The 27,845-nt window shown below is 42.8% G+C and overlaps 1 protein-coding gene across 1 annotated transcript in view; it reads left to right on the forward strand.

Annotated features, from left to right (window-relative positions):
- Positions 1 to 19,164, forward strand: part of PXYLP1 (2-phosphoxylose phosphatase 1) — an 83,458-nt gene extending 64,294 nt beyond the window's left edge. Inside the window, exons 5-6 of the mRNA XM_065411145.1 lie at positions 14,418 to 14,557; positions 18,233 to 19,164. Of these exons, the coding sequence (XP_065267217.1) occupies positions 14,418 to 14,557; positions 18,233 to 19,164 (1,072 nt within the window). The remainder of the gene's footprint in view (positions 1 to 14,417; positions 14,558 to 18,232) is intronic.
- The last annotated feature ends 8,681 nt before the right edge of the window (positions 19,165 to 27,845 follow it).

Raw genomic sequence — 27,845 nt, forward strand, 5'->3', positions numbered from 1 at the left:
CATCCCTATGTGGCCCTGCACCCTTTCCCCCTGTCCCCACTCAGTAACCCCATCCCTACGTGGCCCCGCACCCCCTCCCACTGTCCCCGTGTGTGTCTGTGCCCCCACTCATCCACCTCCTGTCCCTATGTGGCCCTCCACCCCCTCCCCCGTCACCATGTGGCCCTGCACCTCCTTCCCCCGTGTCCCTGCACCTCCACTCCCATTCAGCCCCATCCCCCATCTGTCGCCCCCAACTAGCCCTTATGAGCCCCTGTCTGACCCCCCAGTAGCACCATGCTGTCTGCCTCCCAATGGCCCCTGTCTCCTGACTTGGCCCGACAGGCGCTGTAAAAAAGGCAGGTTCTTTCTCTTCCCTAGCTGGCTGGGAGCTTCTGCTCTGTTTTATTGCCACAGTGTCCTCTGGTGGGAAAATGGCAAAACTGCAGCAACTTTCCAGCCAAAGTTATTTTCTGCTGAGGCTGCTCTGTTCTATCGCCACAGCACCCTCTGCTGGGCAAAAGGTGGAACTGCAATAAATTTCCTGCAGAAGCTTTTCTCTGTGCAAAATATTAAAAATATCCACAGCTCATTAATTATGGCACAGAATTCCCCCCAGGAGTGAGAGGGAGAAGGATCTGAGCCAGGTGTGACCAAAGGCTTGACAGATCAGTAGGAGCTGTTAAGGGAGATTTCAGATAGAAACCACACAGCAGACACTGTCTCACCTAGTAAACCAGTGATGTGATCTGGGTTCTGATGCTCAGTGTTCATAGGATGAAAGAGCCTGTCCACTTCTCATCTTCTGGAGCACATCTGTCTGGCTCTAGCCCGACTTCAGTAACTCCAATCAGTACACAGAATGGGAAATTTGCTCATATTCCTTCAGCAAGTTCCACTTCCTTGTGGACATGTGGAGGCGAGGAATCCCTTTTCCTGGGTATCCTCACATACTTCCACAGATGCTCTCCTGAGGCATGCAGATGTCTTTCAGCGCACAGATTCCTGTGCTGTGAACACAGCACCTGGCCAGAGAAAGATTTAACAGAGAGAGAGTGCACCCCACTGCATTCTAGTGTACATCTTGATTCTGTCAAATTGGCAGCTTCCTATTTGATTAACTATTCATTTAACTTTTCCTTCTTGCTATATTTAAGACACATTTTTAAACATGTGACTGAGTAATTGGACATGATGATTAAAATATCATATTACAGCACAGTTTTCCTTTAATCATAGTCTGACAGCTTGTCTTCTGTTTGTCTTTAGCATCTTGCATTATTTATTCTATTTATGAATATTTACAAATATTTAAATTATTAAAAAATAAACATGTATTTTCTTGTCAAGATAAGATTTTAATGTCAGTTTCACTAATAAATGCTGTACTCCATCATTTTATTACTCAGTTTGACCCTGTAGTTTTCATGGAAGTTTAATCTCAAATGACTTGTAGATTCCAATATCTAGCTTTTTTTTTTTTTTAACCTCACTAAAACAGACATATGGAGCATAGTGGTTTGCCAAATGTCACAAGTAGTCATGTTTATTGGAAAGAAAATGAAACAAAAAGAACTTTCTACTCAGTTTAATCCACATTATGTGGTAAAAGAATATTTGTTAAAAATATGCAGCCTACTTGTAGCAAGAATACAATTGTGCCACAGAATGTGATTTGAATTATTAATCAAAAAAAGGTTCTAGCCATGATGGGTGAAAAGAAAATCTTCCAGATGTAAATTGGGTGCATTGACAGTGTTGTTTTCCTGAGTCAGTCTCAAACAGTAGGTCTGAGGTGCATGGACTGTCCATATCCATCTCCCTGTTTTAACTCTGAAGTCTTGAGTTGATGTTCTGTTTTTATGCTCAGCATTTGAATGAACATATAGCTTAATGAGTTTACTGTATGATCCTGAATGGCCTCCCAGGCCTTCTGGTGTACCAAGAGCGATACCTTTCTCAGTGGCAAAAGCTCCAGCTGATTCCCTGACAATTTCCATGTACTGATTTGAGTTCCCAGAGTCAGTAAAAACCTCCATTTTTAAAACTTTAAATAAGTGCAGCAGAATTTCCAAGCTGCTGTCCCAGAGTGTCACAGAAGCAAGGGGCCTGGCTGCAGAATGTATGTCCAGCTTGTTGAGGACTTAATATGACCTTTTGTGCATAAATCACATTTCATGCATGTGGGAAAAACATGTATATACCTAAAACCATGTGTTCATGTCTCTCGCTCACACACACACACACACACACACACACACACACACACACACACTAACTATGTACTCCATGGCTCCTCTTGGTTCTGTATGTGTTGCAGCTTAGGTGGTTGTTTTTTTTTAACAAAGATACCAAAAATAGGGATTTCCCAGTGTGCTGTACATGTTCAGAGGCATCTAACTAGTTAACAGTTTAAACCACAAAACGGAAGTCAGGATTCATTTTTCATCAAACCAGCTAAAATATCTCCTGATTTTTAGACCTACATTAACTCCTCACTTAACGTTGTAGTTATGTTCCTGAAAAATGCAATTTTAAGTGAAACAATGTTAAACAAATCCAATTTTCCCATAAGATTTAATGTAAATGCGGGGGGTTAGGTTCCAAGGAAATTTTGGGGGGGCAGAAAAAAGGCATTATATATTGTACAGTACTGTACTGTGGTTGGGAAGTGCCCCTGGCTTACCCCACACAGGCACAGCCCGCTGCAGGCAAGGACGCTAGGAAGCACCTTTGCAGCAGCAGCTTCCCCGGAGAAGAACAGGCTCGGACTTTGCCGGGAATGCTCCAGGCCCGCCTCTTCCTGTCCCCGTTCCACTCCAGGCCCACCTCTTCCCACCCCCACTCCACCTCCTCTCCGGGGCCACATCCCTCCCCCCTCCCAAAGTCCTAAGTGCCACTAAACAGCTGTTTGGCGGCGCTTAGGACTTTCTGGGAGGGAGGGGAAGGAGCAGAGACACGGCGCTTCCCCGCTCTTGCCCCTCCCTCCCAGAAAGTCCTAAGCGCTGGGGGGGGGGGAGAAGGCGGAGAAGCGGAATTTGTGCAATGCTCCCTTGTAAAGTCACTGCTCTTCCACAGAATCTTACAAGCAGGCAGCCAAACGACGTTATAAGGGAGCATTGCACAACTTTAACCGAGCATGTTCCCTAATTGAAACAACGTTAAGCGGGATGACGTTAAATGAGGAGTTACTGTAATCCAACAGAACCAAGGACAATTTCATGTCAGGATGAGTCAGCTAAGTTTTTGGCATTGGTGTATATATGGTTCCTTTTCATGTAGTTCCACAATATACTTTTCTTAGTGCATAGCAATATAACATGAACAGAACTGTCATAGTTTTGGCATACATTTATTTTTTTTCTAAAAAGGATTCTAGAAGATCTAATATAAATGCTTTTAAAGACTTTAAAAAAAAAAAGAATGTTTGTTTGGATTTAAACATTCTTCCACATTGGTGCTAATAATGCATGAAAGCCAGAAAATGAAACTGGCAAATGGTTTTTGTTATCCCAATATAGATCTGTATCTAACCCCAGTGTAGTATAGTGCATTGGTAACAGGAAGTCACATGAAAAAAGCAAGCACGTGTTATTGTTAAAGGGAAATAAATTCTTGTATTTTGTTACAGGTAATCATCATTTTATTTTACAGCAATAAAAACTTAATTAAAAATCAAAGATATAAATAAGTCATTCAACTAATAACCAGAAAATAGATGTCCATGATCAGATAAAGTTAGATGGTAACAGCTGATGAATTTCACAATGTACTGGCTGACAATTTAAAAACAAATTTTGGACTGAATTGATTTGAAATAGCTGCTATATTAACTCCTGATTCACCAACTGCTGTTTGTAATGCTGCTGCTATAATAATAAAGAAGTCAGTCAAATTACACAATGAATCCCTTTTATTGCACTTTGAGTCTTCTGTGATGTTATGGAAATTAAATTTTACAAATTCCTTTGAGGGCTTAATCTTTTCAACTACACAACTGAGTCATTTTCTTTGCTTCCTGCTCAGAAGCAGTCCCAGCAGTCTTAGCAGTGTTGCCTAGATACTCCATCTCCTGCGGCATCTGTAAATTGGCTGATTCAACAGTAAGATTGGTAATCTAAATAAAAAAAATCTTTGGGAAAAAGGAATTTGTCAACTACCAGTTTAAATACTACTGCAGGAATTGCTTTTCAACACCACTTGCAGAATTCTGTTTGATCTTATATAGAAACTTGCCACAGTAAAACCACTAGAATACTTTTTTGTTTGTTTGTTTCAGACTGGAGTTTTACAATAAGGATAGAAGGCAGAATAACATTTTAGTTTGAAATGTCCCATTTTGGCAAAGAAACTCCATCATGTCTGGATTGCTTCGCTACTTTTCTGAAATTATAGGAAGCAACCAGAAAGCTTTCCAGGTCTGAAATCCAGCTTTCAGAATAGGGAATCCAATAACGTAATCTTCTGTACTGATTTCTGTGGGTGTATGCGTGTACAGATGCCCCCCGGGTTACGCAAATCCGACTTACGCAAAGCCGCACTTACGGAAAAAGTTGCGTAAGCTAGAAATAGGAGTTGGGTTTTGGGGGGGGGGGGTGTCTTTTTTTTGCGTAATTGTCAGGTATATGTTTCTGACTTATGCAAGCAATCCGTAACTCGAATTTTGTGTAAGTCGGGGAGCATCTGTATGTTTAAAAAAAACTTACTTAATGTATCTGTTTCATGTTTTGTAATTCATTGATATTCAAAGGTTGCTATTAAGTCCTGGATATTAGTTGTTCTGTCCTAGTATTATGTGTATCACTCCCTTCTGCATTGTACCAGTAATAATGATTTGAGAGAGATTATCTGCTATGTGGTTTCCGTTCCTTCCCTCAAATAATTCCTGACAGTTTCACCAGTGATGGTTTTAGTCCACTAGAATTATAGGTGATATAACAGAAGCAGCAGAGCAAGTAGTAGAGCAGCTCTTGCAATTTGTCTCACTATTGTGTTGTTTGAAGAGCTTAACAAAAGAGCGAGAAATGTCATTAAAGGGGGGGTGCATTGCTGGGAGAAAATTACAAATGGCAGTTTATGCAGGCTAAAGTGTATTAAAAGACCACAAAGGTTTTAGGCTTGCTTTTGGTTAGCCAAAAAAAAAAAAATTGTTAATGTTCTAGCCTTCAAATTTTGTACAAACCTGTTGGCAGAAGGATTACATACAAAATACTTTTCTTTAAATGTATTTCTTTCATTTTAGATTCTTTTTCCTGCGACATGTCAAATGCACTAAACTTTTGGTAGGTTTAGTTAAGTTCCATATTTAGAACAGGAGTAAGCTTTGTAGTACATGGCTGAAGTTGCTATAATAGGAAACTCGAAGTGATCTAGAAATAAAGAAAACTGTATTTTCCTAACACTGCACTTCGTTTGACCTACATAAAAATTTCCAAAATCTGGAAACAGCGTGGAATTGGCTAAAATCCCATAAATGAATTTGTTTTCCTTCCAAACTGTATTAATACTACAAAAAGAACAGGAGTACTTGTGGCACCTTAGAGACTAACAAATGTATTTGAGCATAAGCTTTCCTGGGACTGGGAGTGGATGGGCTATTACACAAAGTAAAACTATTTCCCCATGCTTATTTCCCCCCCCACACACACACACAGTTCCTCACATCATCTTGTCAATTGCTGGAAATGGGCCATTTTCATTACCACTACAAACACTCTCCTGCTGATAATAGCTCGCCTTAACTGATCACTCTTGTTATAGTGTGTATGGTAACACCCATTGTTTCATGTTCTCTCTCTCTCTCTCTCTCTCTCTGTGTGTGTGTGTGTGTGTGTGTGTGTGTGTGTATATATGTGTGTGTGTGTGTGTGTATATATATATATATATATATATATATATATATATATATCTTTCTACTGTATTTTCCACTGCATGCATCCGATGAAGTGGGCTGTAGCCCACGAAAACTTATGCTCAAATAAATTTGTTAGTCTCTAAGGTGCCACAAGTATTCCTGTTCTTTTTGCGGATACAGACTAACATGGCTGCTACTCTGAAACCTGTATTAATACTGCAAAACTTAAACTTTTCTTTATGCCCTTTTTCTTTTCTCACAATTTGTCACTGCTCATGATTTTCCACTTACATAGTTACAGTAAAGTACAAACAACTTTTTTCTAATACCTTTATAAAGAAAAATATAATACACACTGTGGTTTGGGAATCTATTTAAGACTGCAGACAAAAAAGAAAGGGACATTTTGATCCCAATTGAGTGAACTGATTTGCCTGAGAGCTAATGCAATTAGTGTATCTTCATGCTAGATACATTCTTGTTAACAAAAGACATCTGCTCCCTTGGAACTATGCATCTAGGAAGATCCCATGTGAGCACTGTTGCCTTTATATTGAGAAAATCTGATGCCAGATTTCTTGTTTCAGAATGCTTTTATTCAGATGGCATTATGGCACCCTCTAGAGGTTCAGTTAACTTTCAGAGAAAAGCATAAAGTTCGTAGACATAAGTTTTCATATCAGTTTTGTATATTACTGTGGCAAAAGTCAGTAGGGTGTAGGTGTGTGTCTTTTTTTTTTTTTAAATAGTTCTGTATAAACTTTTCCATAAAAGTACTAGAGACCCTTTAAGAATTTCTCTTTATAAAGTCAAAGTCAGTTCTGCTTAAAACCAAAATCCCAATCGAATTGTTTCTAAGCAATATTAAGAAATAGGTAGCTATATCTCAAATTGATGGCTAAAAGCCATATCGAGGAGATGTCAACAGTCTTGGATTTCCATGGTTAAGTAAGCTGTCTAGAGCTGAAATAGTTGGGATAGGGATGGAGGGGAAATACAATGACACTGGACTAGATGAAAAAGTAGAACCTTTTAGAAGTGTATCTTATATGTAATGGAATATGAGAATGCAAATACACCATTGTTATGATTTTCAAAGCTTGTGTGTGTGTGTTTCGTATTCTTCATTTCTGCATGCGTTAAATATATGACTTAATATGTACATATGTGATATAGTCCTGTCATGGAATTTGAACGTACACTTTTAAGTTCCCACCCATACACAGAAAAATCAGTCTATTCCTTTGCTTCTCTCCTCATTTTTTTTCTTATTATTATCTTGCTTAATCTTCAAATACCCCCTTAAGTAACCCACCAGCAGCAATAATATAAGAGTTCATATTGTGGTATGGAATCACCTTAGTTGAGATTTTCAAAGCAGTGTAGGGGATTTAGACACATCTTCCATTAATTTGAACTCTCAGTTATTGCAATGTCCTGGGATATAGGGCACACCTGTTAATTTCAGATACTTTTTGCTTATATCCATGACAGTTGTAGCCATGACACTTGTATGATAAGAGAATGTTTGCAGTCAGTTACTGTTACTGCATGTGTACCTGTTTTAATTTCTTAAAATAAACACACTACTTCCCCAGCTGTCTCAGTGAAAGGCCTAAGGAACAGCTGTGGAGTAGCCATCTCCTCTTGATGGGGTGTAACTTTAGGATGGGGTTAACCATCTTTCTGTTACAGCCATCTTCACTGATGAGAAGGAAAGGCCAGTATCTATCAACCTCCTTGCTCCATACTGCTGCCCCTCTGTTTCGTTCTCATAGAGCTGTCCATTAGTTAGATGCCACAGTGCCAGGGACACCTTGGAAGCTGCAATGCATGAGAGATTTTAGTGTCACTGCGAGTTCCTAGGTGTGCCCTATATCCGAGGACATTGCAAAAGTTTGAAATGGAGCAACAGCCAAGACCTGACTACTTCAGAGCTAGAGCTATGTTTCTTGTTTGTAGTAGCAGGGGAGCCAAATATTTACTTTTCACATAACTGAAATTATTTGTTGAAAGAATGTTATTCTTTGGTGTAATGTTTAAATATTGATCCTTGTCCATGTTATGACTGCATGTCCAGGGGCAACTTCCTTAAGCTTTGTGCTGCTCAGTTTTTCTACCTGTAAAATGAAAATACTTGTCTCAGAGGGAAATTGATGAATGTTTCATTAATGGTGGTAAAGCACTTTTTGAAAGGCTTGGAAGTGCAAAGTTTTATTAGTAGTGAAATACATACTGCATGTATATAAATCAGGGCATCAGGGTATCTTTGCAGGGATATTTGATCCTAAAAATGACTTTTAGTCACTCTATTAAATTGTGAATATGTAATTTAGATATTGCCACTAATACTGACAATTTATATGAACTAACTCACTCTCACACTCTGCTGCTAGACAGAGATTATGGAGAATATTTGATGTTTGTTGTCGGTTTGCCTGCCTGGATAAAATACAGAGTATTCTGTGAATATTTCCCCTCAATCTTACTGTGACACTGCTTGATTTGTTTTGGCCTCATCCATAACGGTCAGCTCAAGAGGGTTAGGATGCATGTCATCTCATGTGTCTGTACTGTGCCTGATGCGAAGGGTCCCATTTCAATTAGGCTTTTTGGGTGCTACTACAATAGAAATGAAAATGTAGCTGTAAGGTCATGTAAAGTATGTATAAGATTCGTTTTTTAAAAACACTTTTGCAAGTGGTTACAAACTAACACTATGCTATTTGATACAAGGAGTATCTTATTCAATTAAAGCTGAATGTGAATTTGCAGGTGGGTAGTTACCCCATGAATTATCCATTAATTTGGCCAGGTCATGTGGGTTAATTCTTCTACTCTTACAAAAAGTACCATGGTGTTTCTAATGGCCAGGAGAAGTTAGGAGGTTGCTTTTACTTCTCATTTAAAGACAGTTCCAGCAATGGCACAGTGCCCTTTAAGGCCTGGTCTACACTACGACTTTAATTCGGATTTAGCTGCCTTAATTCGAATTAACGCTTGACCCGTCCACACAACGAAGCCATTTAATTCGAATTAAAGAGCCCTTTAATTCGATTTCTGTACTCCACCCCGACGAGCGGAGTAGCGCCAAAATCGAATTTGTCAATTCGAATTAGCGTTAGTGTGGCCGCAATTCGATGTTATTGGCCTCCAGGAGCTATCCCACAGTGCACCATTGTGACCGCTCTGGCCAGCAATCTGAACTCGCATGCACTGGCCAGGTGGACAGGAAAAGACCCGGGAACATTTGAATTTCATTTCCTGTTTGCACAGCGTGGAGAGCACAGGTGACCACAGAGAGCTCATCAGCACAGGTAACCATGCAGGCTGATAATCGAAAAAGAGCACCAGCATGGACCGTACAGGAGGTACTGGATTTGATCTCTATATGGGGAGAGGATTCAGTGCTAGCTGAACTGCGTTCGAAAAGACGAAATGCCAAAACTTATGAAAAAATTTCCAAGGGCATGATGGAGAGAGGCCACAATAGGGACACAGATCAGTGCCGCGTGAAAGTCAAGGAGCTCAGACAAGCCTATCAAAAAGCAAAGGAGGCAAACGGTCGCTCCGGGTCAGAGCCGCGGACATGCCGCTTCTACGCTGAGCTAAATGCATTTCTAGGGGGGGCCGCCACCACTACCCCACCTCTGACTGTGGATTCCGAGCTGGGGATAATCTCATCAGGTACACCTGATGATTCCGTGGAAGGGGAAGAGGAGGAGGAGGAGGAGGACGAGCTGGCAGAGAGCACCCAGCTCTCCGTTCTCCCCAACAGCCAGGAACTGTTTCTCACCCTGACTGAAGTACCCTCCCAAGCCTCCCAAGCCAGCACCCAAGACCATGACCCCATGGAAGGGACCTCAGGTGAGTTTACCTTTTAAAATATAAAACATGGTTTAAAAGCAAGCATTTTTAATGATTAATTTGCCCTGAGCACTTGGGATGCATTCGCAGCCAGTACAGCTACTGGAAAAGTCTGTTAACATGTCTGGGGATGGAGCGGAAATCCTCCAGGGACATCTCCATGAAGCTCTCCTGGAGGTACTCCAAAAGCCTTGCCACAAGGTTTCTGGGCAGTGCAGCCTTATTCCGTCCTCCATGGTAGGACACTTGACCACGCCATGCTAGTAGCAAGTAATCTGGTATCATTGCCTGACACAGCCTGGCAGCGTATGGTCCCGGTGTTTGCTGGCATTCAAGCAACATCCGTTCTTTATCTTGCTGTGTAATCCTCAGGAGAGTGATATCGCTTAGGGTAACCTGGTTGAAATAAGGGAACTTAATTAAGGGGACTGAGGCGGCCGTTCCTACTGGGCTGTCTGCCTGTGGCTGAAAAGAAATCCTTCCCTGCATTTAGCCAAGTGCAAGGGGGGGGGGGAGGATTGGCCCAGAGCTTTTCGCGTTTTGCTAGCAGGGATCTTCCCTGATACCAGCCACGCGGTGGGGGGAGGGAGAAAGCAATCATCCCAGAGAATTCATGGCGGGTGGGGGTGGGGGAGTGTTAGTTTGGTTCCTGCAGGGATCTTCCCTGATACCAGCCACGCGGTGGGGGGAGGGAGAAAGCAATCATCCCAGAGAATTCATGGCGGGTGGGGGTGGGGGGGTGTTAGTTTGGTTCCTGCAGGGATCTTCCCTGATACCAGCCACGCGGTGGGGGGAGGGAGAAAGCAATCATCCCAGAGAATTCATGGCGGGTGGGGGGGGGGTGGTGTTAGTTTGGTTCCTGCAGGGATCTTCCCTGATACCAGCTCCGAGGTGGGGTGAGGGAGAAAGCAATCATCCCAGAGAATTCATGGCGGGTGGGGGGGGTGGTGGTGTTAGTTTGGTTCCTGCAGGGATCTTCCCTGATACCAGCTCCGAGGTGGGGTGAGGGAGAAAGCAATCATCCCAGAGAATTCATGGCGGGTGGGGGGGTGGTGGTGTTAGTTTGGTTCCTGCAGGGATCTTCCCTGATACCAGCCACGCGGTGGGGGGAGGGAGAAAGCAATCATCCCAGAGAATTGGATGGGGGGGGGGGGGTGTTAACCTTCAGCAGCAGAAAACAAGCTAACAGGAAAACTGCAGCACAACGGGCTTTGCTTGGTATGTGGGAAAGCAGGGCGCAGAAGCCTAAAGACAGTGGCTTACCATGGCAGCATGCAAGGTGAATTCTGTTGCCCCGACCTGCGTCTGTGATCTCTAGCAGCAAAGGCACAGGCACTCAATATTAAGAGGCAAAATGCGACCTTGCACAGAAATCACATGTGCTATGTAATGTGAATAGTATACACCGTGAAAGAGTATAAGCATTGTTCTGAAAAATGTATCTTTTAAAAAAATTCTCTCCTTTTTTCACTCCCTCCAGCAGGTGCAAATGTTTCAAGCCTCCCTCCTCCTTCCCGAAGGCTATCCCAGATAAGGCGTCGTAAAAAAAAGACGAGAGAAGAGATGTTTTCCGAAATCATGCAATCCACCAGGAATGAAAGAGCTCATCTGAATGAGTGGAAGGAGACGGTTTGCAAGTATAGGAAAGAAGCCAGTGACCGTGAGGACAGGAGGGACCAACGTGAGGACATGAGGGACCAACGTGAGGACAGAAGGGACCAACGTGAGGAGAGGAGAGACGCTCGAGATGAGAGGTGGCGGCAGGAAGATCAGAGGAGTCGGGAAGCAACGCTGGGGCTGCTGCGTGAGCAAACAGACATGCTCCGGCGTCTGGTGGAGCTTCAGGAACGGCTGCTGGAGAACCGAGTGCCGCTACAGCCCCTGTATAACCCCCCTACCTCCTCACCATGTTCCATAGCCTCCACACCCAGACGTGTAAGAACACGGGGGGGAAGGCTCCGTACACCCTCCCATTCCACCCCAGTGGACAGCCCAAGCAAAAGGCTGCCATTTTTTTAACCTTTTTTTACTGGGCTTTTCCTTCCCGCAGATCCTCCTCCCAAACCCCACTCAGGTTCTGTGCCGCTACAGCCCCTGTATAACCCCCCTACCTCCTCACCATGTTCCATAGCCTCCACACCCAGACGTGTAAGAACACGGGGGGGAAGGCTCCGTACACCCTCCCATTCCACCCCAGTGGACAGCCCAAGCAAAAGGCTGCCATTTTCTTAACCTTTTTTTACTGGGCTTTTCCTTCCCGCTGATCCTCCTCCCAAACCCCACTCAGGTTCTCTCCCTCTTTTTATAATCAATTAATAAAGAATAAATGATTTTTAAATAATGGTGACTTTATTTCCTTTGAAAGCAAGCTGGGGGAAGGGGGAGGGTGGGTTCCTTACAGAGAATGAGTCAATAAAGGGAGCGGGTTTTCAGGAAGGATAAACAAACATAAATTTCACACTGTAGCCTGGCCAGTCATGAAACTGGTTTTCAAAGCTTCCCTAATGCGCAGCGCTTCATCGTGTGCTCTTCTAATCGCCCTGGTGTCTGGCTGCGAGTAATCAGCAGCCAGGCGATTTGCCTCAGCCTCCCACCCTGCCATAAAGGTCTCCCCCTTGCTCTCACAGAGATTGTGAAGCACACAGCAAGCAGTAATAACAATGGGGATATTGGTTTGGCTGAGGTCTGAGCGAGTCAATAAGGATCGCCAGCGACCTTTTAAACGGCCAAATGCACATTCTACCACCATTCTGCACTTGCTCAGCCTGTAGTTGAACAACTCCTGACTCCTGTCCAGGCTGCCTGTGTATGGCTTCATGAGCCATGGCATTAAGGGGTAGGCTGGGTCCCCAAGAATAACAATTGGCATTTCAACATCCCGCACGGTTATTTTCTGGTCCGGAAAGTAAGTCCCTTGCTGCAGCCGTTTAAACAGATTGGTGTTCCTGAAGACGCGAGCGTCATGAACCCTTCCCGGCCAGCCCACATGGATGTTGGTGAAACGTCCCTTGTGATCCACAAGTGCTTGCAGCACCATTGAGAAGTACCCCTTGCGGTTTATGTACTGGGTACCCTGGTGCTCCGGTGCCAAGATAGGAATATGGGTTCCATCTATTGCCCCACCACAGTTAGGGAATCCCATTGCAGCAAAGCCATCCACTATGACCTGCACATTTCCCAGAGTCACTACCTTTCGTAGCAGCACCTCCGTGATTGCTTTGGCTACTTGCATCACAGCAGCCCCCACAGTAGATTTGCCCACTCCAAATTGATTCCCGACTGACCGGTAGCTGTCTGGCGTTGCAAGCTTCCACAGGGCTATCGCCACTCGCTTCTCAACTGTGAGGGCTGCTCTCATCTTGGTATTCTGGCGCTTCAGGGCAGGGGAAAGCAAGTCACAAAGTTCCATGAAAGTGCCCTTACGCATGCGAAAGTTTCTCAGCCACTGGGAATCGTCCCACACCTGCAACACTATGCGGTCCCACCAGTCTGTGCTTGTTTCCCGGGCCCAGAATCGGCGTTCAAAGCCTATAACCTGGCCCATTAACATCATAATCTCCAAAGCACCGGGGCCCGCGGTCTCAGAGAATTCTGTGTCCGTGTCCATGTCCTCATCACGCTGGTCGCTGCGCTGCAATCGCCGCCTCCTCCTCCTCCTCGCCTCTTTTTTCTGGTCCTGTGTAAGCATAAACTCCACGAGAAAGCGCGAGGTGTTTATAATGTTCGAGACTGCGTTCTGGAGCACAACGGGATCCATGCTTGATGCAGAATGGAGTCTGCAGAGTTCACTCAGGAAAAAAGGCGCGAAATGGTTGTCTGCCGTTGCTTTCAGGGAGGGAGGGGGAGGCTGTACCCAGAACTACCTGCGACAATGTTTTTTGCCCCATCATGCACTGGGGTCTCAACCCAGAATTCCAAGGGGGGTGGAGACTGCGGGAACTATGGGATAGCTATGTAAAAGCTACCCACAATGCAACGCTCTGGAAATCGATGCTACTATGGTAGCTTGGACGCAAACCACCGAATTAATGGTGCCTAGTGTGGCCGAATACATTCGAATTTATAAAATCGGTTTCCTAAATTCGAATTATATAAATTCGAATTAATCCTGTAGTGTAGACATACCCTAAGAAACCGAGTAGAAATGTAATTTGGACTCAGAGAAAAGTATGACTTACTGCATTTCCAACAGCACTTCCTGCACTATAGTACCTAAGAATTCCCTGAAGATCTCCCATCTAAATACTGACCCAGTCAGCCCTATTTAGATTATCAGACCTGACAAAATCACAAACCCAGGTCGTGTGGCTACAGACCATGCTGTTGAAATGGAGTAGTCTTTCTGGTTCTGAAAAAAAATCCCTCCACACTAGGGATTTTTCCCAATATAGTTATAATAATATTGGTGCAAGTAACTGGTACTAAAAGGTACTAAACTGAAGAATGTTAATTTTTATTGAATTTTTGATATTCTTGTTGGACATTCGGACACATTAAAGTTCTTTATTTTGTCCTCACCAGTTCTTTAATATAAGTGCACAGCTATGTGGCTGGATTTTTTTAAGGAAAGCCCTGACCAAGAGCAGATGTTTTCTCAACAGGAAATATCCCCTTGTCATGAGATTACGTGAACTGACCCTAATTAGAACTCTTCACTTTTCTGAGCTATTTTTGCATGCACTTACGAGAGTGTTCATGTTTTGGTTTACCTCTTCAGGAAGCCGTCTCACCCTCAACTTGAAGCTTTTGTTAGGCATATGTCCCAAGGCTCTGAAGCCCAAATGGATGGCACCCTGAGCAGCCTGCCTCGTTACCCCAGTCATTCTTTGTGTGAAATGGGAGAACTTACACAGACAGGTAAGTTCCTGTACCTTCTTCTCGGTCTCCAACAAAACATAGTCCGCTTCCAGGGCTCTATGGCCCTGTTTAGATAGGAATTCAGTGTGTATTAAGTAGAACCATGTTGAAAAATGATTCTGCCAACTAACTTTGTTTCCAATCCCAGTGTAGATGGGATATGGCCATGTCAAAAGCTGCATATACCACACACAGTCATGATAGTGTCATATACCTTGCCTACATTCAGCCTACTAATGCATCACTGTTGAGACTAATTCTAACATGTTAAACCTCAGAACGGCAAACAGTTGCCATTTAAAAAAAAAAATCAACCTTATTTCCTTTTCCTTCCTCTCCCAAACATGGAATTCCTCTCTGCACCCCCAAAAAATGTACATTAGTCCAACATCCAGGAAGAATAATTAATGCTGAGTTGGTAGCAGGCTTACAGTTCAATATCTTATGATCCATCAAATTTAGAAATGATTGGCAAGATTTAATTGACAATTTTCCCCTGTGATGAAGTTGCTGCTTCTAGCCCAGGGAGATCCTGAGAGAGCACATGTCAAATTGTGGCACTTGTCGGTATGGAAATGGAAGCTCTGTTTTAGATTATATGAGGGGCTTTTAATGTATGAGTTTATTTTTCTTTCTCTCTCTGAGTTCTGTTCAATTGGATTAAGTTGATAGGGAGCTGAATTTTACAGATGATGGGATTAAAAAGGAATTCCAATAAATTGTTTAACAATTCTAAAACATTCCTGAACTAGCTTGGCTCTAAAATATGACATGTATAGGACACATGATGGCTTTGTTATGTGGTGTATAGCTTTCATTGGTAGCAAATGGGGATTGTTTGCTTAACTCTGTCATGGCTTCACTCCTTGTGCGTAACATTCTGCCCCTCATTTATTCTGATAAAACCTTTATATTACACCATCATGCATTTCCTGTTTGTAAAACCATGTTACAGTTTAGGTCAACCAGATACATTATCCTCACTATTGTAATAAAAATGAAGTGTATATATCACATGATATATGAAAACATGTGGGACTCAGGTCCTCAAATGTATTTGTGCATTTTATGTGTATTATCAATTCTGGTCAACGTATAACACCTGTTGTGTATAAGCTACAATCCCTGTTTGTACATTTATTTTTATTTGCTGTCCAAATATTGTCCTCCAAAATTAACAAAAGCCCTTATAAAACAAAACAAAACAAAATCCCTATCTATAAATCTAGGGAAAGGAGTCATAACACAGTTGGGTTGAAATGTGGTTGTGAGCAAGGAATTAGTTTTGCTGTTGTCAGATTTCTTACCTCAGTATATGGATTTATTTTGCTTTCTAAAAAACACACTAGCAGCACACACCTCCATGCTCTGGACTCCCTTTACAATATTTAAAACAATACTGAACCATTCATATCCACTGTTACTCCTGGGGGAATCTGGTGTCTAAAAATTAAAAATTCTGCGCACAATATTTTAAAATTCTGCAAATTTTATTTGTCAAAATAACACTACATAATCACGCCAGTTTCAATTATTTTGGTAATTTATTTCAAAATACCTCTCAGCAAGTATGTCTGTAACAATACAGAGACACAAAAATTCCCCAGAAGTAGAGAGTTAAAGAAACCCCTATGTCAACCCAGTTCCTTCTTCTCTGTCCCCTCCCCCCCCAGAGCCCAGCCAGGGGCCCCTCCCCAGCGCAGACACTCACAACCCCTAGCCCTACCCCACTCCCCAGTGGCCAGCTGCCTCCCCCCACTCCGGATCAGACACTCACAGACCCTACCCTACCCTCCCAGAGATCCAGAGGAAGAAACAGCCTGATGCTGGGTCCCAGGCTTGCACAGTTTCCTGTGTGCTGCTGTCTCTTTCCTTCAGGGCGTGCTGGGAACTGCAACTGCTGGGAACCCTCCAGTTCCCACCCCCTTCCCCCAGCCTTGTCTTCTATTTGGGAGCTGGGCTCTGCCAGGTCCAGCGGCTCCTAGTGGCAGCCAACATCTCTGCAGTCCATTTCTATGGGTAAAAAAGGAAATTCTGCACGCACAACATTAATTTCTTCAAAATTCTACATTGCGCAGTGGCACAAAATTCCCCCAGGAGTACACTGTGGACCACCTGCACATTCTTCATTCCTGCCCCATAACATCATTATACCTTAATTCTATCTCTTCCCCAAATACCTATGAATAATGGAGTTCTTTGCAATGTATCTGGAAGGAGAAATCTGGACTCTGGCCAAAGAGGGTGGCAAACACATTGTAGAGTTGAGGAGCCTCTGTGGAGAATGCCAGCAGCTGCCTCCTTTCTGTATTGAGGAAGCACCAGCTATAGTGTCTCCACTGATCGGACTTTTGATAATGGTCAGTCATACCACAATAAATTCCCTCAACCTTCTGGAGCCTGTCAGATCTCATCGATCACCATTGAAACAATAGCTAGTTGGCCAGTCCATGCTGAGAGTGTAATCATAACTTCTCCAAACCCATTCCTAGCACTAGATCCAGATTATGGCCAGCTAGATTTGTGAAACCAGAAACCAGCTGGGGTGGCCCTGTGGCTGTCACCATAGCCGTAAATTCCGGAGTCAAATCAAAAGAATCCTCCTCCTCATGGGTATCAGTCGCTGAGCGACATTGGCCTCAGCCCCTGCAATACCACCCCTCTTGAGGAATCTGCAAAGCTATTTCAGGATTTCTGCCATGCAGCAGGGTAACCTATACATCCCAATCTTAAATCTAACTTTACCCCATCCCAGGACTCATACGTCAGCTGTATGGGTCAGTTAGTATCCCTGTGACAACATGCATATGTGCTCTGGCATGCAAAAGTAACTGAGTTCTTGCCCATCACTTGGCTGTGCTGGACAGGGTTGTAAAAGGAAAGGGGAGTCTGTTGCAAAGGAGCCTACTGTAGGGGAAGGGTGGGACTTCTCCCTTCCCAGCCGTCTGAAGCTGTAAAGGCCTGAGATGTGGAGGGTGTTATTCTGTAGTATGAGTTGATTTGTGCTGGCTTTGAATTTTGGTTCTGGAAATAAAGCAAGCTCTGAAGAAAGAATGGGAAGAGGCCGGTAGTTGGGACTTGATTTCCTTTCCCCTAGTTTGAGAGTCTGTATACCAGCTTACACTCCCCTAACCCATTCCAGGTTTGTGGCATGCACTTCTTAAGGGCTGTTCTGGAACTGTATGGCTGTTTATCTGTGCAAGCAGCACTGTGTTAACAGATTTCTCCTGGAAACTGAGTTAATCTCTGAATGTGGATCCATTTTATAAACCACATAGTATTTTTCATAGATCATCAGACTTGCTTTCCTGTTCAATTATTTTAAAGTTCTATATCCAGTACTATTCATGAATGAGCTGCTTTATTATTAAAGGTTATAGAACTAGCTGTTTATCTACACTGAAGAGTATACAGAGCTAACCTATATTTCAGATTTAGAAGTGTGTGTGTGTGTGTGTGTTATATACACACACACACACGCTTTGTGAAATCTTCCTGGATAATAGCCAAGCTTAAGTGAAATTTGATTCCTGGGTAAGATCAACATTTTTTTAGCTAATTTGTGCATGCTAGAAAACTGCTAATTGTCATTTTCCAAAAATATCAAAGTTCTAGACATTTCCCAGAACCCGTTTATCCGAACACAGGTAACAGGATTTTTTTAATCTCTCCTAGGTGTTGTACAGCACTTACATAATGGACAGCTATTACGGGAAATTTATATAAAGAAACATAAACTGCTATCAAGTGATTGGACAGCAAAGCATCTCTACTTGGAGACAACAGGAAAAAGTCGAACCCTGCAGAGTGGGCTAGCACTTCTGTATACTTTCCTTCCAGATTTTGATTGGAAGAAAATTAACATAAAACATCAGTGGAGCACTATCTTTTGTTCTGGAAGCTGTGATTGCCCAATGAGAAACCATTACCTAGAAGAGGAGCAACGCCGCCAGTATAGCTTAAGGGTGAAAAACAGCCATTTGGAGAGAACATACGTGGATATGGCAAAAATAGTAGGCATTCCCACTAGGCAGTTAAGAGCTTCTAACCCAATAGATTCTATGTTGTGCCATTTTTGCCACAATGTCAGTTTCCCTTGTACTAAAAATGGCTGCATTGACATTGAACACTTTAAGGTAATTAAGACACACCAGTTAGAGGATGAGAGAGAGAGACAAGAAAAGAAACTTTATTTCTGGTATGCACTACTGGCTATTCATCCTCTCCTTAATCAGACTGTTAACCGGATGCAGCGCATTGCAGAAGGCAAGAAAGAAGAATTATTTGTCCTTTACTCAGCTCATGATGTAACCTTGTCACCTGTTCTCAGTGCCTTGGGCATTACAGAAGCCAGGTTTCCAAGATTTGCAGCCAGATTAGTCTTTGAGTTGTGGCAGGATGGGAAAAAACCCAGAGAACACTTTATCCGCATCCTATATAATGGGTTTGATGTCACATTCCAGACCTTGTTTTGCCGGGAGAATAACATGCATTCCAGCAAGCCCATGTGTCCTCTGGAAAAGTTTGTTCATTTTGTCAAAAGGGGCATGTTTACAATTTTTAATAGCACTAATTATTATGATGCATGTCGCAGGAGACCATTTTAAAGGGGGGTGTTGAGGAGAGGAAGAAATGTTAATTTGTGTTTTGACACAAGGTTTGTGTGTCTGTATTAGTGGAGGGGGTGGAGTTCACCTTTTGGGTTTCCCAATTCTTGTACATTAAAGTACAAAATATTGTTTGAAACAGATTTTAATACAGTTGTATTTTCATCAGAAGACATTCTAGATGTTCTGGAGTAGAAAATAATTTGCTAGGTTATTTTAGTATGCGTATGAACACATTTGCTAAATTATCTGTAATTAATTGATAAATTAAGTATGCTACTGTAAACTGGACATTGCTTGAAAAAGTTGGAGAGTATAGGTTTGGTTCCTCTGTATTCTAGGGCAGTATTTGGACATTGCAAGTTACCATTTATAAACAAAATGGGTTTTTTCCACCATATTATCATGATAGTTTTAATACATAAGGAGCACACTGGATCAAAAGTATTTTATGAATTCCAACCATCTGTAGTATAGTCTTGCTAAAGAAATCCTGTGACAGGAACATCCTTCCCTTTGCCAGAAATATTAGGGGACAAGTTGGCAGAAATACACGCATGTGTTTGAGCATGTGCAAATGTATGCATGTTTTTTTGCACACAGCCTTCTGAAAACTTGTCCCTCAGGTAGGTATGCTGGATGAATGGATATAAACTTCTCTTCTTTGATTGCATGTTCAGCACTTTCATAAATAGTTTGAACACAATCCAGAAATGTTAAGGGTGTGTGACTGTCACTAGAAACGGATAAGTAAATGCTAATGTTACAGATAAACATGAGGGGGAAATTAGAACAATAAATCAGTCTAATGGCAAAATTTTTGGATCTTTCCTATTAGTAATTGTATTCATGCTGATAGACTGTGGTACAAACCGATGTGTTTCAGTCTGATGTAGTGGCTGTGTGAGGCAGAAAGACAGCTTGACTAAACGCTCAGAAATTTTGTAGTCCAACTAGTATTTTTATAGACTAGGAAGATGTTATTTTATAAGACGAGTCTGGTACATACTGTATTGTGTGTATGTGTAGCACACTAAAGTTTTCTTACCTGCTTGGTTGGCAAAGGGCTGTGAAAAGCTGATTTTGTAGGTGCTTTCCCTTGATCAGAATAAACAGACTTAGGAACAAACTAGCTTTTATGGATGGTTTACCTTGAGCCACCATAGTAGGTATGAAAACTCCATTTTTAAACTACTTTCATCTCTTACAAGTAGTTAATACAGATCCAATTTTTAATACAAATGTTTGAAAAAGATTTTCATTACTAGAGTATTGCATTTTATAATGGTGGAGTTTTTTACATGTCTAGAAATAATTATGATTTAGTTTGTGGTTTGTGACTTAATGGTGCTAGTTAATCAAAGAAAATGTAACTGAACATGAGGTTCTCTAACTTGATCAGCATTCCTGTCTCTCTCTCTCGTTTTCAAATGCTGAATTTGAATACATTTCTATAAATAAAGTTTTTGGGGAATATTTGTACACTTGTGTGTGCTTTGAGTTCAATATAATTCTTGCTTTTCTTTACTATACTCAGCTTTTAAAATTTATCTTGCAAGCTGTTGTTTGCTTCATTGATAATTTTCACTGTCACTGCATTATTTAATTTTTTTTCTGCCTCCTTAAAACTGTTTCTGAGTAGGGGCTAGTAAACACATTGTAAGGTCTTAAAGAGAAATAAAGGTATAAATCTTAGGTCTTTTATGTTGCATTAGGAGTGTGTAATCACAGGAAAAGTTCCTGTCCCTCTGTATACGTAGCAAATTTAAATTGTTCTTCTGGTGGGTTGGGAAGGGTATAGAATGCATCAAGTTGAGAGATTTAGCTCACTTTAAACAACCTTTTTTTAAACTTATTGAAAATGATCAGCTTGTCTAAAGTAGGCATTGCACTCCCTAAGTCACTCTACAAAGGGCTGCTGCAATAAATAATTCAGGCTGATAAGCTGCTGTTTAAGGCCTGTAATGGGTATATAAACCCCACACTGGGATAGGTGTTAAGGAGCAGTTCTGGGCCCAAGTGGCTCTTCCCCACCATATCTGCTGAGCTTGCTGCAGCTGGAGGAGGAGCTTAAAAGATAGCCAGACAGCTCAGAAGGGGAGCAGGCAGGATAGGAGGAGAGACCTATCTTGACACTCCTTAGCTGGAGTCCTGGCTGTAGGGACGGGGGGCTACAAGCGGTGCTACCGCAAGCCCTAGGCGAGGGACTAGTCTTTCCCTAGGACTAGGGAACCATTCACTCCATCTTCTGGTGAACCGTTTGTGAGGCTTTTGGATTGGGATGGCCAGTAGTAGGGAGTGGCCCAGAGAGACAGCCCTGAAGCACTCCTTGGTGTTTGATAATGCTGCCTGTCATAGGCTCCTGGGCCAGAACTCAGTGGAGAGGGAAGGCCTAGGCTTCCTTACCAACCCCTTTCCTGCGAAAGGGTACAACCCCCTTCTCCCTGGAGATAAGGTGGGATAGAGACATTGTAATCCCTGAGGCAAGGGCATGCAGCCCACAGAGGCCTGGATGCGAGCTGAAAACTTTCTTTTGTGGGGAAACATATATATATATATATATATATATATATATATTTGCATTCTGTTAACCCCCTGGAAGGGGGCTGACTCAACAGTCAATGTGTCTGGCGGCCAAATCACATGCTACCAGAAAGGAGACCGTCACAGTGCCGGGAGTGACCACCGGCAGTGGATGCTAGAAACAGGACAGAGTTGTGACTCAGCTGCTAAACCCCTATGCAGCACCATCAGTAAGCGCTGCCCATTGCGGACCCCTGTACATTTTCAATCGTGAGATTGGTGCTCCCTGCACATATGCACCCTCTAGCAGCATTGCACCCTTTGCTGTGTCCAGGTGCACCAGAGAGGTCTGTTCCAGAGGATCATCTTGGGAAAAGTGTCTGTCTGTGTTTCTTCCTTTTATTAGGTGTGTCATGGGTACCACAGCAGGGTTTACTCTTTTGCTTTCTCTTCACAGGAAGAGTCTGCTCTGAGATGTGATGGCTCTATGGTGTGGTGTCAGTGTCGTGTGTTGGGGTGGGTACAAGAATGGATTCCTCATGTCAGGAGGTAAAATGATGTCGCAGGTGAATGTGGAGGTGGCGGGCCTATGGGTCTATGGAATTAGTTTTTGGTGCTATTCTCCAAGCCTCTGCGTGAAGTGGAGCCAAGATGGAAGGTTCCATGGGCTTCTTGGTCCTGTTCACAGGCCTTACACTTGAGCCCTGCTTGGAATTGGGTACCCAAGGAGAAGTCGGGGCTGATAGTTTTGACTGTGTGAGGATTGTGAGTGCTGACAGCAGCCATTATAGGCCCTATATGGGGCCCCAGCCCTCTAGAGTCTCAGTCTGTGCCTTTTAGGGATTTGCCAGTCAGAGTGGTCTCAGTGTAAGACACGCCCATGAAGGCTCAAAGTTCTGCAATTGACTGGAAACGAGAGAAACATTTTCCTTAAACGTAACACCTAAAACTAGATGGAAAACTGTAAAAGGGGCTCTATGGAAGAGCCTATGGTGGAGAAGGTAAACAGCTGCACTTCCTTAGATAGACTGAGGCCTGCAATACTTGCCTCCAGTAGAGGGTGCAGGTGTGCAGCCCCCACAGACACTGCTGTGGAAAAGGCTTCCATGCCCAAGGCAATGGGGGTGCCACTTCAATGAGTGTCAATGTCCAGGGGCAACTTAAACCTCTGTTACTGATGAGTAACGTTTCTTTGTTTCCCGACAGCCCTCTTTTCCCACAGCCTCTTCTCCTCTCTCAAACTCCATTTCGATGCCGCTTTTTCTCTCACTGCTGGCCTTATATGGCTGTACAGGATATTGATGGAAGAAGAAATACCCGCAGCAACTCATTTATCTAAGGCAACGTAGTTTCAGACAAGAAAATCATGGGCACCAACACACTTAATAAAATGACCTCTTTAAGAAGGTCAAAGAATGGCGACAGAGCAGCACTTAAAGCTCATTGCTTAGAATTGTGCTCTCAAAACACTCAGCCTGTTATCTTTAATTACTACAAAGGCACGAGCTGAACTAATGTTGATTACTCACAATGTGGGTTGAGTGCCAATGGATTTGCAGAGCATCATGAAAAGGACCTGGGGCATTCCATATAAATGGAGGTGTAATTTGACCCTTCAGCTTTATATAAAGGCCAAAAGAAATGCATAAGAAGAGAATTGCATGACTAGGACATAGCAAAATGCTAAGAAATAATGAAAGAGGGGGCAAGGGTCTTAATAGACTGGTTTTTGTTTCTAGCATTTTTGGCAGCTCAGTTTGTACCACTGTGGCTATGTGCATGCATTAGGGAAATAAATAAATAAAGAGTTGGGGAGGTCTTTAACCATTTCCATGTGTTGCTGTTCTAAGATACTCTGTTATGGTGCAGTATAAATGGTTTTTATAGAGAAGTAAAGGTTATGTCAAGATTAAAAGCTAAGTGCTTTTTTTTTCCTTATGGAGAAAACTAGTTCACTGCATCTTTAAAGGTTTCAAGTATTTTAAACTTACAGGAAATTCATTTAAGGGTTTTGCTACTACTGGAACTTTTCCAGAATTCAGACTTAACCTAGTATCTTCGCAGCATTGTAAACAAACTTGCATTACTGAAAAAGAGAGAGAATTAGGACTGTTTGTGAGTGAGAGGGAGAGAAGCAGCGTAAAATTGGGGCTCATGAGAAGAACAGGCATGACAACTCTGTGTACTGAAGCTTTCTGTTACTTAGACACCAGCATCACAAGCTTCCCCACATGGCCCACAAAAATGCCTCAGTGCTAATCTGGAACAGCGGTTCAGTCTCCATCCACATTCTTTCACTAACCTGTCTGTAAAGACTGCCAGTGAATGTGCCACTCTCATGTTTTCCATTGTTTACTCTGAAAAGCACCTTAAAATCTGGATCTACTGGAGGAACGGTGCTCTATAAACCAAGATGGCTAAGTTTCCTTTATGTCAAAAATACAAAGAGAAGCCCAAATGGAACAGATGAACTGAGCCCTCTGAGCTTTGAAGTTGATATCCAATTCTGGATCCATACTTCAGGACTTGTGCCTAACTCTATAATGGGAAAAAATGCATCACTGAATCTGGATAACCTTGAACTCTGGGGGGATTTGGGTTTGGATAAGATTCTTGATCCAGACTTTGACTCAAGTTCATCTCTAGTGGGAAGAGGTGTAACTCTTCTGCTTGTTTTGTAAGGCTATCATTTAAATATTTAAAGGGTTAATCCTCAATCTGGTCTTGATCTTTTAAACTCTGCACACAGGCACATCTTATACATCCCAAATTAAATTAGTTTAGAACCTGTTAGTATATATAATAATACTAGTCCTCTGCTTCCTCACAGGGAAGTTGGGAGGCATAATGAATGTTTATATGGTACATTAACCTTAATATATTCCTAGAGACATGGGTTCTAGAGCCGTAAAGCTAGCTTGATGTCAGAGTAGTCACCTCAGCCATCTGACCTGGACAGAGAGGGAGTGAGCAGAGGCACTAAAATGAAAAAATGCAGCGGATTAGAAAAAAATTGCATAGTTCAAGAAAATCAGTGTGTCACCTTTTTGAAGCCACAGGCTTTTAAGGTCTGACCCAATTCCCATGGAAGTCATTAGGTGTTAGATCAGGCCCTCTCTCTGGTGCTGAACTAATTGTGATAACTGAACTGTGCAGCAAGTTCAGTAGTCAATATTATTTTAAGGTTTGTAAGTAAAATGCGACTCACCAACCCCAGCACTCACAAAACTCTTTACTGTTGGTAGAATATGCCTATGTCCCATCAGCACTTTTTCTTCCGTTTTGAACATCCATTCAAAAGGATGGGATGTTTGTGCACAAAGGGGTATTGTAGATCCAGCACTGAAAGACCCGCCGCACCTCCCGGCACTTAAGGGGCTAAAACAAAGGCCATTGCATGGCTTAGTTGTGTTCACACCACTGACCCTTCTAAGGAGATGAAATGATGAGCCAGGCAAGCCATTACATTTCTTTCATGACTAGGTTTAACAGTTTTGCATCATTTATTGTCCAATTGACAGTTGAGAATGGATTTATATTTGGTACACGACCATAATTTTGCTACCTGGATGACTAGATTAGATATGCAAACCGGGAAAGCTTGACTGAATGGCTACGGGTTTAATCAAATGGACAGCATAGAAATAAAAACAGCTGACACTTTACAATGAAGCTTAAAAAAAAATCTTGCTATCCTGAAATCATCCTGTTGGTTTAAATAAAACTTAGGTCCCGCTCCAGGGGTGCTGAGTTCACCTACCATTCCCATTGACTATAGCTGGGGTTGTGAGTGTTGAGTGATTCTCAAACTCATACTCTTCCTGCATTTTCATGGCAGAAACAGGGCGGGTTATTTCCCATTCTTCCCTTTTATACAGTATCATTTGTGAAATGACTAAGGACACTAGAACGGGTGAACTTCCTTTCCCATATTTTAAACCCACTTGGACACTGTAGTGCTCAAATGGATTGGCTTGAGCCCTAGCATAATTGGCTTTGCATTCAGGAGAGCTTGAGGCAAAACCTAATGATGAAATGCGAGGATGAGAAATGGGGCAGCAGGCAGAGGGAATCTGCACTGTGCAAATACAGAGAAGTAAGACTGTAAAAATGGGCACGGAGATGGGAAGGTGAGAAATCCTAACAGAAAAATAAATACTATATGTTTTCATATGTACAGATAGGGCACACCTTTGTGTTGGCTTCCTGTTGTACAAAACTAATTTTTGTGTGATTTGATGTGAAAAACAGCCCATGGAAATTTTATTTTTTCCATGTGAAACTGCCTCTAACTTACATATCTTTTGCATAATGGCTTGGGGGGGGGAAGTCCTTCCTTTTGCACAGCTCTAGTGTTAGTCCCTACGTCTAGGAGATATTGCTCAAAATACATTGGGATGAGTAGGGCAGACACCAAATAGCAGATTCATGATGGTATCCAATCTTCTGCATCTATTTCTCAACTATTGCTTTCTGGTGATGGATTAAATGCAGGGGTTGTGTTAGCAGGAGAGATGGTGACAGTGTAATAAATGGAAAGGGATGGTTATTTGCCTGTCTTGCAAACCAACTTATTTTTTAGCACACTATTTGTCTCTCAAACTGAACTACTAATTAACAAACTGGCAGTCAGGTACCAATTGCTGTACCGTCAAGAGGATTACAGAACACGAGTAATTGAATTTCACACAAGACATGTTCTATCAATACACTGTGTGAAAGAACTGCTGAGGCTGGTGACATCACCAGCAGTGACATCACCAGAGGGGGCAGAGCTTCAGCGGAGGATTGACCAAGGTGATAGTGGGAGAGTGGCTCTCGAAAGAGGGAGATCTGGGAATGGTAAAGGAGTTGGAGGGCAGACAGAAGACCTGGATAGACTTGCCTGGAGAGGGGGGCTAACTGAAAAAGGGTTAGTAGAGCTCTGAGGAGAGAACTAGAGGAGGCTGAAGAGAGCTCAGCTTGGTGACTCTAGCCCCAGCTGCTTGCCCATGTAGGTCATGGTGGACTCTGGAGGGGAAAGAGTTCTCAGGAAAAGTGAGGGACTGCCAAGGCTGTTCCAGTAACCCAGCATCAAGGGCTGGTAGGGTAGGGATAGCTCAGTAGTTTGAGCATTGGCCTGCTAAACCCAGGGTTGTGAATTCAATCCTTGAGGGGGCCACTTAGGAATCTGGGGCAAAAATTTGTCTGGGGATTGGTCCTGCTTACAGCAGGGGGTTGGACTAGATGATCTCCTGAGGTCCCTTCCAACTCAGATATTCTATGATGATAACTGCTACAGGCAGCAAAGGTACCAGATAAAGAATCACCAAGTGTGTATATGTGTCAGCTGGTGTGGGGGAAGAAAGCAGATTGTCACACTGTACTATTAAAAACTAAGACACAGAGTAGGAACTGGAGGGCTCAAGGCACTGGTAACAGGAGTTAGTGCATTTAGCTTTCCATACTGAACCAAGCCCAGGTTGTTGGTATCATACGGCAGTTACCAGCTGGTGGCTCTTGGTAACTATGTGAGGTGAATCAGCAGTATCAACAGAGCAGCCAAGAACTGAATGAAGTGAGAGTGTGAACCCTCTCTCAGCCAAAGAAGTTGTTCTTTCAGAACAAGATTAAGGCTGCTGGGGCTGTGAGAGGAAGCTTGGATTGCCATATTGTCTCTGGGCTGTGGGTAAAGAGAGGGCTTTGTTTTCCCATGTGCTCAAATCCCACTCTTTAACAAGTAGTAAATTACAAAATAAATTAAGTTCTGTGGTCAGTGCACTGTGGTATGTGCTAGAACACAGACACTATCACTCTTGGGGGGACTATTTTTCAGTTGTGATTTGACCTCTTCTCCTTTTCCCCTTCATGCCCATAAAAGGAGCCATCCCACTTTGTGTTTGCTGGCATCACTTTTAAAGTGGCTAAGATCTGACACACTGTTGTGCGTTGCATAGCCAGTATCGGGACACTTCAGCCATTGCCTTGGAAATGGGCCCTTGCCTCGACACTGCTTGGCCTCTCCTATAGTTAACATCCAGAGCTGCAGACAAAGGTTGTGAGGAATTGCTTAGACTGTCTTTTAAGGCAACTGAAACCTAATAATACTTTATCCTTAGGGGTCATTCATGTGTTGCTGCTGAGTGCCTTCAACCCCCATTAAAGACAATGAAGATAGA

Source organism: Emys orbicularis, chromosome 9, assembly GCF_028017835.1.
Source record: "Emys orbicularis isolate rEmyOrb1 chromosome 9, rEmyOrb1.hap1, whole genome shotgun sequence".
Classification (NCBI taxonomy): Eukaryota; Metazoa; Chordata; order Testudines; family Emydidae; genus Emys; species Emys orbicularis.